General features: G+C 37.1%; 1 protein-coding gene across 1 annotated transcript in view; it reads left to right on the forward strand.

The window, feature by feature from the left end:
* The window catches only part of MYO10 (myosin X), a 219,613-nt gene that overhangs the window by 41,217 nt on the left and 166,370 nt on the right, over positions 1 to 12,026 (forward strand). Inside the window, exon 2 of the mRNA XM_075212913.1 lies at positions 2,204 to 2,302. Coding sequence (XP_075069014.1) covers positions 2,204 to 2,302 — 99 coding nt within the window. The remainder of the gene's footprint in view (positions 1 to 2,203; positions 2,303 to 12,026) is intronic.

Here is a 12,026-nt window from a genome sequence, read left to right on the forward strand (position 1 = left end):
TAAGAACACGTAAGGCTGAATTTCGCTGGTGAAGCGTGCAAATATTACGCAGAACAGTTTTAAAAACTACTCAGTTATTGAGACCAATGATTGGAACATTGAGATTTAATGCATTCTTCACACATGCTTAGAGCAGTTGTGTGCCAGCTAAGTAACCTAATTGGACGCCAAACCTCTGTGAAGGTGTTTAATAGATTGCTTCTGATGTGAAAAGGTACTAATAATATATTTATATTAGTTAGAGCTCACATAGCATGTTTTAGGCTTAATAAAAATATTTATGTTGCTTGCTTACATTTTTCTTGACTACTTGTTTATGAAATACATTGGAACAAGAGTGTAAATAACATGTTGCTTTAAAAATGTATTATTACAAGTAGAGGGAGACACATAATTAAGGATAAAGGTATAGCTAAAGAATACATAATGTTGAATATTCTGTTTGGTTATAATGTATTGTTTCTCTTCAAAGGATCTTACTTTTCTATTCATAGTCACAGCATTGTTAGCAGCTTCCTATGGAAACTGAAACATAGCAATAGATCCCCAAATAACCAGGTTTTGTCCAGGAGCATTGAAGTATCAGGTAACTGTTCACATTCACATGTATTGTTGATGTTTGATACATACTGAAACTTAAAACAATTGCTTCACCAATGTGTGTCAATATGTTTCCTGATAGAATCACAAATAAATACACATTGTTATTATGTCTTCATCCCACCTGGAATGTTTGTCCACAGTGACAAACACAATCTCATTAGTAAACAAAACATTGCCTTTATCTCTTCTCTTGAACACTACCACATTGACACTGCCACCATATTATAATAAGGAGTCTTTCTCGTTATGTCTCCCACCTTGTGGCTATGATATAAAAAGAAAATTAATAATTGACACTAGATAAATGAAACATAAAGATGTACCAGCAAAAACAGACTTATAATATATTGAATAATGTACCCCCTACTGTAAATCATAAACATATAATAAGTCACAGAGGAGTAATATTTAGCAACACATGCATACTTATAATAAATGGTATATTGTACTTCATACTGTAAATTATAAAAATATGTCACTGATGAGTTACATATAAAGGCACAAGACCGCAGCCAAATTGCTGTTTTACAGGTCACATATTTCTGATGCGTCTTTTATAATTTCCATAACCATTTATTCTTGATATTATACAAGACACTCACATCAGAACTCACCATTTGCACAATTTGTGTATTACATTTGTATTCCATACAAAAGTGCTGCAGACATTTCTGTTCAATAGGTATGAGGTGGGTGGAAAAAGTCTATTATGATGCTAAGATATAAGATATGTATGTGTAAATATAATCACGTGTAAATATAATCAGTAACTTCTGATGTCGTCACTCAGCTTTCATTAATAAAATGTGTGTATTGTTAGGAATGTATTAGGGAGTGTATTATAGTGTGTGCATATTTAGGAAATCTACTATAGATTGTAAGCTCCACTGGGGCAGGGACAGTGAGTGAGTTTTGTGGAAAGCGCTTTGTAATATGTAGGCGCTATATAAATAAATAGTCTGCCTTTAAAAATTCAGGCCACTAACCATACTAATATAATTGAAATATAACATTTACAACAGTGTTGTTAATGCATTAATTGCTGGGAAGAAATGTATTTATATATTTTGAAGGTGCACTGTATTGAATCTGACAAAAAAAACCTTTTTAGTGTTTTTTATCAAAACTATTGATCCCCACAGAAAGAAAAGATAAAAAATTCAGATGGATGTGTGTGAGTAGTTAACTCCAGTAATTATTGTTATGTACACAGTGATATTCAAGTAGTAGTATTGGCAAATTTGCACAACATTTGTGAGTGTGTAGTCCAAAAAACAAATGTGTTTCCCAAAATCGGCTGTTTTTTGAGCATGTGGCGGACAGCCGATCACTACTATATGCATGTCGTGATTGGCTGACTGCACTAATAGACCCTCAGTGATCCAGCTATTTAGTCTCAAATGATCATTTGTTTCCAATTTGGCAACCTACGTGTGGAGGAAAATGGAATGTAATTTGCTGTATCAACCTGTGTATGGCCAGTTTAGGAGACCAAACTTTTCATCCATTTCTGTGTGTGCTAAATTGTGTTCTTGAATTTTAACCAAATGTTTATTTTTTTTAACATTTACTGATCAGCCTTTCTATTTATATTTTACAGGGAACACAAGTTTGGCTACGAGAAAATGGGCAGCATTATCCAAGTTATGTTCAGTCCTGTGCTGGGGGTGTTGTTGTCTTTAAAACACAGTATAATCAGGTAAGAAAAGCTAATGTAATGTGTGTAGTAACCCTGGTGGTGCAGTACTGTCTCACATCAGTATTCATCACAATATTATACCATATTTGTATAACAACCACAGTCATTTGTATGAGGTGTATCAAATCAGTAATTCCATTCCATGCTAAATTCTAACAAATATCTTGTGCCACTTATGGAACGGTTTAGACCAGTGTTGGCTAACCTGTGACACTCCAGGTGTTGTGAAACTACAAGTCCCAGCATGCTTTGCCAATATATAGTAGATTATTGCTGGAAGGGTATGCTGGGACTTGTAGTTTCACAACACCTGGAGTGTCACGGGTTAGCCAACACTGGTTTAGACCCTTTATGATACATTGTATACTCTTACTGAAATGCAGAGGTCAAAGTGGACATTATGGCTATTAAAATCATGCTTCTATTTACCCATATTAACGCAGCACTATGAGCTAACTATTTATTTAAAACACTGCATTTATCTATTGTATCTGCATAGTAACTATGTCTGCATTTACAGCACAGGGTAAGACTGGAAGCCTTTTAAATGTAAATTATATAAGTAGGATATGAATAATACCCCATTCATACTGCACCAAAATCCCGGGTTTTTGCCGGGGTGAGCTCAAACGACTCGGGTCTTGGTGCAGTATGAATGGTACAAGTCAAAAATCCCGCGTCTAAAAACCCGGGTCTTCAACCCGGGATTTATCGAGGGGTAATTCCCGGGTCGGACCCGGGTTGCCTGCACTATGAATGGTGCAACCCGGGTTTTTCAACCCGGGTTGCACAGAAAACAAGCTGATTGGCTGTCTGCCTGTCTCTGGAGGATGATGTCATCGGTGGGAGCCCGTGGAAGATTCGAGAAGGAGTTTAGGAGAAATTTTTCAGCCAATGAAAACTGCTCTGGTGATGACTCCCACAAATTGCCAGGGCACAGACTTGTGCGGTATGAATGGGGTCAACCCGGGAAATTCCCATGTCCGAGGTGCAGTATGAATGGTGTTTCTGAGCTGGGATGCTCCGAGCCCCGGCAAAAACCCGGCTTGAAAAACCCGGGATATTGCCGGGGCGGCAGTATGAAAGCGGTATTACAGGACTACACTAAAATTCACTATTGATATTTCTCAGTAAAGAGCATGTGGAGAAAATGTTATGAATGTAATGTTCCCACCTGAATTGTTGTGGCATATAACGTGTGCTGTTGGTTTTGCTACTTTAGCATATTTAATTTGTTTCATTATTTTTAATTTATACAACCTGCACGTGTACATAATCCTCACAATTAACTTAAGTTCACGGTCTAAGGAAGCTCACTGATGTCCACTTATAGACCGATGAAAAAAACTGCAATTGTAGCCATAGAAAATTCACTACTAACAGTAGTACTACTTGATTTTACAAAATTTTCACTTAAAAATACTACAGGCCTGAATCATGGATCCAGGTGCCTGCATGAATCTGCTGATCACTAGAGGGGCAGTATAACCAGTGGGTCAGTGCAAAACACCAACATACCATGCTCTCATCATTTTAGAGACTTAAAATTTGGATCACCTTGAAGAAACCTATGGAAACATGGGGACAACATCAAACATCACACAGATACTGCCCTGGTCAGTATTTATGTTCTCCCCACAGTGGTACAAGTACCGCTACGATACTTATTAATTAGGCTTCCCACTGGTGAAGCTATTGGCAGTAGCTTCTTTCATGTAGTGTTATGTGATAGTGAGTCCTATTGCCGGTAAAAATACTGGTATTTGCTGGCAATACGGCTTCTCTCTTGATAAAAAGACACTGCAATATTTAGGGTAGTGAATCATCATCATCATCATCATTTACTTATATAGCGCCACTAATTCCGTAGCGCTATACAGAGAACTCATTCACATCAGTCCCTGCCCCATTGGAGCTTACAATCTAAATTCCCTAGTATAGACACACACTCACACACAGACAGACAGAGAGGGAGACAGACAGAGAGGAAGAGACTAGGGTCATTTTTTTATTAGTGAATCACATTAAATTAGTTTAAATTACTTTATTTCAGCAAATTCCTGAAACTTTTGAATATATACAGTATTTGTGAATTGTATAAAGTAGCTGGCATTTATTTTGGTGGTTGTTTAAATGACTGTGGGATAATTGCAAGCTTTTTTCTTGCGTGTCAACAAATTTCCACTTATCCTCTAAAGCTAAACTGTTGTTTGATGTGTCTAGCTGTCATTGTTAATGTATCAGTACTTGTAATTACATTGGTCTTTAGAGAACAAAGCGATTCATTTTCACTATTGCTGGGGAAACATATCCTTTAAAAAATGTGCAGTGTAACAATGCACTGTGAAATCCTGTAGATTGTAAGCTCTTACAATCTCTCTCTATCTCTCTGTCTGCCGTCTGTCTCAACATCCGCACCTTTTCTGTACTTGTTCTGTTTATTGTAAGATTTCTTTGTTTTATGAATGATTTGTTATACCAACTCTCTGACACTGCAGAGTATTGTTGCTGCTTAAAATATTTAAGATGCCGATGATGACAAACACGTATGTGCATCCTCATGGAACTCTGTAGCAACTGGATAATTTCAGTAGATAGACACAAAACTGTATGAATGCACTTAGTAAAGATATTAGATGTGCATAGAGCATACTTGCCTACTTTTGAAGGCACCTGTCCGGGAGGGGGTCCGTCGGGGAGGGGAAGGGGGTGGCCTCGCCTGGTGCACCGCTAGGCTCCGCCCCTGTCAGTCATATGCAACTTCGACCAATCGCAGCAGGGAGCGGGGTCAGGATGGCGAATTTAGCCCCGCCCCCACCATATTCAGCAACGGAGACAGCTGGATCCGGGATTTTTGCCTGCTCTCTCGGGAGTCTGGGAGAACTCCCAAAAATTCGGGAGTCTCCCGGACATTCTGGGAGAGTAAGCAACTATGGCATAGAGCCCACAGTTGCTAATTACATTTACATAGTTGCCAACTGTCTCTAATTTTCAGGACAGTCGCAGGATTTAAAGATTGGAAATGTTTGTATCTAGAAATGTCCCTATTGAATACTGAATATCTGCATAGTACAGATTCTGTTATTTTGTGTACAAGATGCAATTCACACCATCTACTCTTACACTTTTCGGTCCATAAGATTATGTTTACTGTAGAAAAGTATTTAAAATGCAAATCATTTTTTCCATTATAACCAAGTTCAGAGGGATTTTACTGTACTGTCAACACTGTTTTAAGTATGAACTTCAGTAAATTATCCCTGGAAATTATTTTAGTTTACTGGCACCTATGTACTTGCATGTAATGTATAGCTGTTATATATTGAAAGATTGTCTATGGTTTTTGTAAATTGATTCAGGATGATGGAGACAGCTATTTTAAATTGTATTCCTTAAGGTAGATATTTACTGATATGGGGGTCAACAATGGTTCTCAAGTTTATAGAGTTCTTAAGTGCCAAGAAATATTTACATGATCAGGCATTCATGTTATAGGTATTTCACTTGGGTGTGACTGACTGGCCTGGGACCCTTTCCTTGATTTAGCTAGTGATGGCACATGATTATTATGCCACATTTTGAACAATATTTACAGCCTCTGAGAATAAGCTAACGGCTCAATTTTCAGCTGAATTACATAGCGTCCTTATCAGACATTGGCCTTGTGCTTATATCTGAAACAGAAAATTTGCAGAACCCGATTGTAAAATGCGTCTATAAAATGAACTGTAATTCGGAGCACAGCTGGTATGTGATAAGGCTGTCTCCTTGCTACACATCTGTTATTGTCCTGGAGATTATTTTATGTTTCAATTTATATATACCTAACTTGGTGAGAATCAAAAGCCTCAATTTGTTATTATTACATAGCAATATTAAAATGTTATGTTATCAAAACGGTGTAAGGATTTTGTTTATAATTTTTAAACAAATTTTATCCTTCTAAATCAATTAACAAGTTAGTGACAGAGACCATTACATAACAAAGTAACAAAGACTGGCTGATCCTTCCACTTGAATGGCAGGATCACTCTCCAATATATCTCCTCACTCCTGGGAAGTATCCACATTGAAAAGACAGGGCATTGGGTGCAGCTTACCTGCCTTCATCATTATTGGTGTTAAGTTCAAATGCTCATTAATATAGAAAATTGTTGATATATATAATTAAAGTAGCCTGGGAATATTTTTCAGACCCCTTTCTTGGAAACCCTTTGTACTGCAAGCTTTTACTTAAACTAGTATTTGTTTTAGTAAAGCTCAACAATTTGTAATAGCTTCAGCACATCTGTTATAAATCAAGGCAGAATTACAGCATCTGCCAAAATAATTTTACCTTGTTCTTAATTACAATGAGTTCTTTCATTCAGAAATATGTCAGCAGCGAGATGCACATTATAGCCGTAGTTTAGTCAGTAAGACTTTCCCGCAGTAGACAGTGCTACTCTTACACACACCAATCCTACCACATGCCTGTCTGACAGTGACAGCATCAGTACAACCTAAAGACACTAGTCCTCCATGTGCACCGTTTTGTATTAGCAGAAGTGAGAGTGCTCAATCACATCAAAGCTGTAAGTTTATTTAGTCTTTATATTTGATGTCTCATAAAAAAATCAAATCAACCTGGTAGTGCACTATGAATTGACAAATGTATATGACTGAACATGTGATACTGCATCATATTGCCCTCCTTTTCAAAATCTCCCCCCCCCACATTCCTATGTGATAAAGGAAAAAATAATCACAATTATCCCCTCCTCACACGTAAGCGACAGTCCTGATTTCGTAGGGCTAGTATTGCTTAAAATAACATAGTAATTACAAAAGGGTCAGCTACTAAATTAGCTCCAGCACTAGACAGCATGGGCATATTTCCACTAGCAGGAGACTATACACCTGACATTGTTTTTATAATTTTTATTGAAAGAACAAGAAATACAGATGAAAGACAATCTGTTAAACAGTAGAACATATGGTATTAAACATAATAGAATTTGGGGTTCAACACTGCCCTATAGCAATAAAAGTCTTACACATTTTTCAAAAGCTAGAGAAAACTACAATGACAAATCTATCAAGTAAATAAAAAAATATGACAAATTATCTGTGCAAAATCTAAGGTAGTTTAACACATTTATAATATAAGAGCAAAATAGAACAATAACATAGGTTAGAGGATACGGAGGGCAGAGAAAGGGGGTAGGGTATTGGGAAAGTGAGGAAGGAAAATCCTTATATATTGCTTATATAGTGCCACCCAGTGGTCAATGTGGGATGGTATACGGTGGTATGCCATACCGCCACTTCTACTGGTTTCGAAACTATCAAATTCCATTCACTTACATTCCCATTATATTTTCCATACCAATTCTTCTAAATTTCCATATCACCACTTCTAAACTTCGACCACTGGCACCATATTATGTAATTCACATCAGTCCCTGATTTAAGCTTTCAGTCTAAATTCCCTAACACGCAGGCACACACACTAGGGTCCATTTTAGTCAGCAGCCAGTTAATCTGTGTGTATCTTTGGACTGTGGGAGGGAACCCACGCAAACATGGGGAAAACATACAAACTCCACAAAGATAAGGCACTGATCAGGAATTAAAAACCAGCACTGTGAGGTAGCATTGCTGACCACCATGCCGTTGTGCTGCCATAATGGAAACCAGCTCCGGGCAGGTAAGGGAGGAGCTGTGCTTCGTAGAGCTGTGAGCAAAAATAAGCAATGTTTTATGTACTGTAATTTCCAGAACTGTCCACAGGAGCACATCACGTTAGGCTCCAATGAGACCTTGTACTTAATTGAATCTGCCCCATAATGTCATTAATTTAATGTTTTTTTATTTTGCCTATCATTCCCCTAGACTTAGTGCCAGCAGCTCCTTACCTGTGATTCACTGGGAATGTGGCCCTGGGCTACAATGCCACACTCCTAGTCTGACAGTGGAGCTGAAGATCCAACACCCTATGGAGGGGGGTGGCACCCAGAGTATTTCTGCCAGCAATAGAACAACTATTGATGTTTGGATAAGAATAGGGTTTGTGTATTGCTGAAACTTTGATTTCATTGATACAGTCTTATGTATTTCTTGTGTAACTAGACAAAGGGATTTCAGCATTCTGTAGGCTGTTAATATTCTCTCTTCATAAGTAAATCATATAGTTGCCCATACATATAACAATCCTGCCAGCTAATTAACTACCAAGTAATTTTAGTATTTTTTGGCCACAAATTTCAAATAATTTCTGATCCCAATAAACATCTGATAGGGATCTTTCTAATGTTAATAGGGAGTACTATAAAAATGGGGATTTTACAATGACAATGATGCTGCTCTGTTTATGGTCATAGTCCATTCACGTTAATTTTCAGTGCTGACCTTTTGCAAATGGTACATTTGGGAAACCTTTAAATTTACTTTAGTATCCCAAAGCTCTTGGTGGCTAACAAGCTTGCCAGGGAAACAATGTGAGCTGGGTCAGTCTTCATAATTCAACTTTTCAGCTTACCCTTATCCAGTGAATAAAACTCACAAGGCCAAAAATTGGTCCAAAGGGGAAAATGTAGAAATACTGTTTTAATATGTGCTAACAAATATAAAATGTATTCATTAACTGAGAATGTAAGCTTCTCAGAATAGAAGAATTTCAAGTATAATATATAAAAACACCATACATTTTCTTGACTATGACGATGACAACATTCTGTCTCTCTTTAAGGGGCATATTTACTAAACTACGTGTTTGAAAAGTAGAGATGTTGCCTATAGCAACCAATCAGATTCTAGTTATCATTTATTTAGTACATTCTACAAAATGACAGCTAGAATCTGATTGGTTGCTATAGGCAACATCTCCACTTTTTCAAACCCTAAGTTTAGTAAATATACCCCCTAAGAATCAAGTTGTTTTAGATTATAATTTATATTTGGCTCTGCAAATGAGACAACCTTATTGCCAAACGTATGCAGCAATTGTATGAATGAATTTCTCAAAAAATAAAGAAGGGAATTCTATTAATTTCACTGGGCTTCCTTTTAATTATTCTCTAGTGCCTCAGTAAATTACTAAATGGCTTTCTACACAGTCAATAACAGGTTAGATTTTCAAAAGTTTTGTAAAACACAACTTACTTATCCTTTTTCAAGAAGTAAACTTTTTTAGTATATGTATTATGCAGATACATTTCAGACCTTTCTAATCATTCAATTTAAAATGCTTTTAGCGCCTACAACGAACAAAATGTGTTTCTGTTATCAAAAATAAAACAAAACATTTTATAATGGGGACACATTGTCATTATGGGATAGTTGTGATACAATTTTTGGGGTATTATTTTAAATCACTATAAAATATTTATTCTGAGAATCCTCTATTGAAAACATCTCTGCCTTTCAAGAGTTCACCTTTCCTGAATGCCAAGCATCTGCTGCAGTCTCTTGTAAATAGAGCCACTGGCAGATGTTGAATGGTCAAGAGATATACACTGATAACAATACTTTACACAGCATATGTTACTCATGGCTGATCATTCAGTGAAACAGTTTTGTTTTCTCAAACAATATAACCTTATAGCTTTGAGCTAAAGTCAATATAGTGTTTCAGGACTATGTGTTTCATCTGCACTATGCCTTATTTTACAAAAATGATAATTATTTTCATATTCTGCAGCAGAACCGAAAAATGCAGACTATGGGGTTGATGCAGTTTTGGTCAATAAATGAGAAAAAAAGAGCACAGAAAAATGGCGTATTCCTCCCCATATGCTAAACTGGTATCAACAGGCATATATGCGTCTTACTGCAGGTCCGCATGAGTCATATTTGTATCATCATCATCACCATTTATTTATATAGCGCCACTAATTCCGCAGCGCTGTACAAAGAACTCACTCACATCAGTCCTTGCCCCATTGGAGCTTACAGTCTAAGTTTCCTAACACACACACACACACACACACACACACAGACTAGGGTCAATTTGTTAGCAGCCAATTAACCTACCAGTATGTTTTTGGAGTGTGGGAGGAAACCGGAGCACCCGGAGGAAACCCACGCAAACACGTGGAGAACAGTGTTGTGAAGCAGAAATGCTAACCACTTAGCCACCGTGCTTGTATAAATACAAGTATACTGTACAGTCTTTCCTCCCCCACTTTGCTTCTCAATGCATAGACTGGCGTAAGTGTCAGAACTGCACAAATCTGCATAGGCGCCCACTTTCTGGGCGTGCAGAGTGAGCATACGCAAACTGGCATACGTCTCACATCAGCCCATAACAGTGTAAGAAATGTTTCTACTACTTACTTTTTCCACATGATAGTGTGCCATGTCACTCAGTGTTAGTGGTTAATAAAAATGTCATGATTATACTTTTTACAAAGCATCTGTATAACATTAATAAGAAGCAAGAACTGTTGTTTCCTAGGAGAGAATAAGAAGAACTGTTATTCAGTATGGTGTATCAACTGTGTTGGTAACTCATTTGTCTGGCGTACTTTCAGGAAGGGGAGATCAGATCTTGCACACATAGGGGCAGATTCAATTCTGCTGTGGGTTCTGTAACAAAATCTCAGCTGATTTTTACTCACGGGTCATAGAGCTGCAAGCAAAAATCAGCGCAGACATTATGCACACCCACGTTGTTCTGAAGAAATTGAATTGAACCTGCCCCATAGAGAAGCTTTGAGGGTCCACAGATTTTGTACTATGTAAATAGCCCAGTGTGTGCTGAATGCTATAGTTTAAAGTTTAAATTACATTTTATATAGCAGTAAAAAGTAGGTAAAGTACAGTTTATACCAAAACATTTAACACATATGCCTACATATAACAATAACCCCTCACCTAATAAGATCACATGATGCTTCATATGTGCCTTGCATTGTTCATGGACCCTATCACTATACCAGGACATGTATAAGTACTCTCATTTGGTATTGCAATACTTGAGTGAAGAAGTTTATTACGTCTTGGTGTAGACATTTTGTGGATGCAATAATTGGGTGGAAGTAACTATGGAAAGAATCATGAAAATCATGGTGTGCCATTTTTCCAATTATTTCCCATATGAATCCCAATAAATAAAACAATATATATTGTAATATGCACCAAACTAATAGTATATCCGCCTTGAAAAAAATTATTTTAAGTTACCTTTTATAGACTAAGGAATAAAAAAGTTATTTCTGGTGAAATTGGCAGATTCCCCAAAAGTAAAAATTGAGCTAGTTCTTAAGGGATGAAACCCCTCTGAAAATGAAGGGGTTTAAAGAAGTATTTTAAAACTGCTGATCATTTAATATGCTGGTTATTTTTATTTTACTTTTTCTGCGTAATTTGAGCTTATATTTAGTTTTATATATTTTTAGAAGGAGGGTCTGTTATAGAGCAACTTTATATTAGACATCCTAGGATCCTACTTGTTGTTTTATTTTTGGAGCATAGTGAAGAATTGCTATCAATGGTAATGGGATAGCACAGTAAACAGTACAAAGCCCCTGTGGAATGCAGATTCATTTATGGCCATGAAGAACAAGCCCAGGTCTCATTACACAGGTCAGGGCAGTGTCGGGAAGTCATTTAACCTTTGAACTTGCCCCAGAAACAGTAAACCCTATTCAGGGATCCAGCCTAAGCAGGCATCTATAACCATACAGAATCTTTTCCGATAAGAGTTACAAAGCAGCATTTGATGAGCACGGGGCAGACATGT

The sequence above is a fragment of the Mixophyes fleayi genome, chromosome 5, assembly GCF_038048845.1.
Source record: "Mixophyes fleayi isolate aMixFle1 chromosome 5, aMixFle1.hap1, whole genome shotgun sequence".
In the NCBI taxonomy this organism is placed as follows: domain Eukaryota; kingdom Metazoa; phylum Chordata; class Amphibia; order Anura; family Limnodynastidae; genus Mixophyes; species Mixophyes fleayi.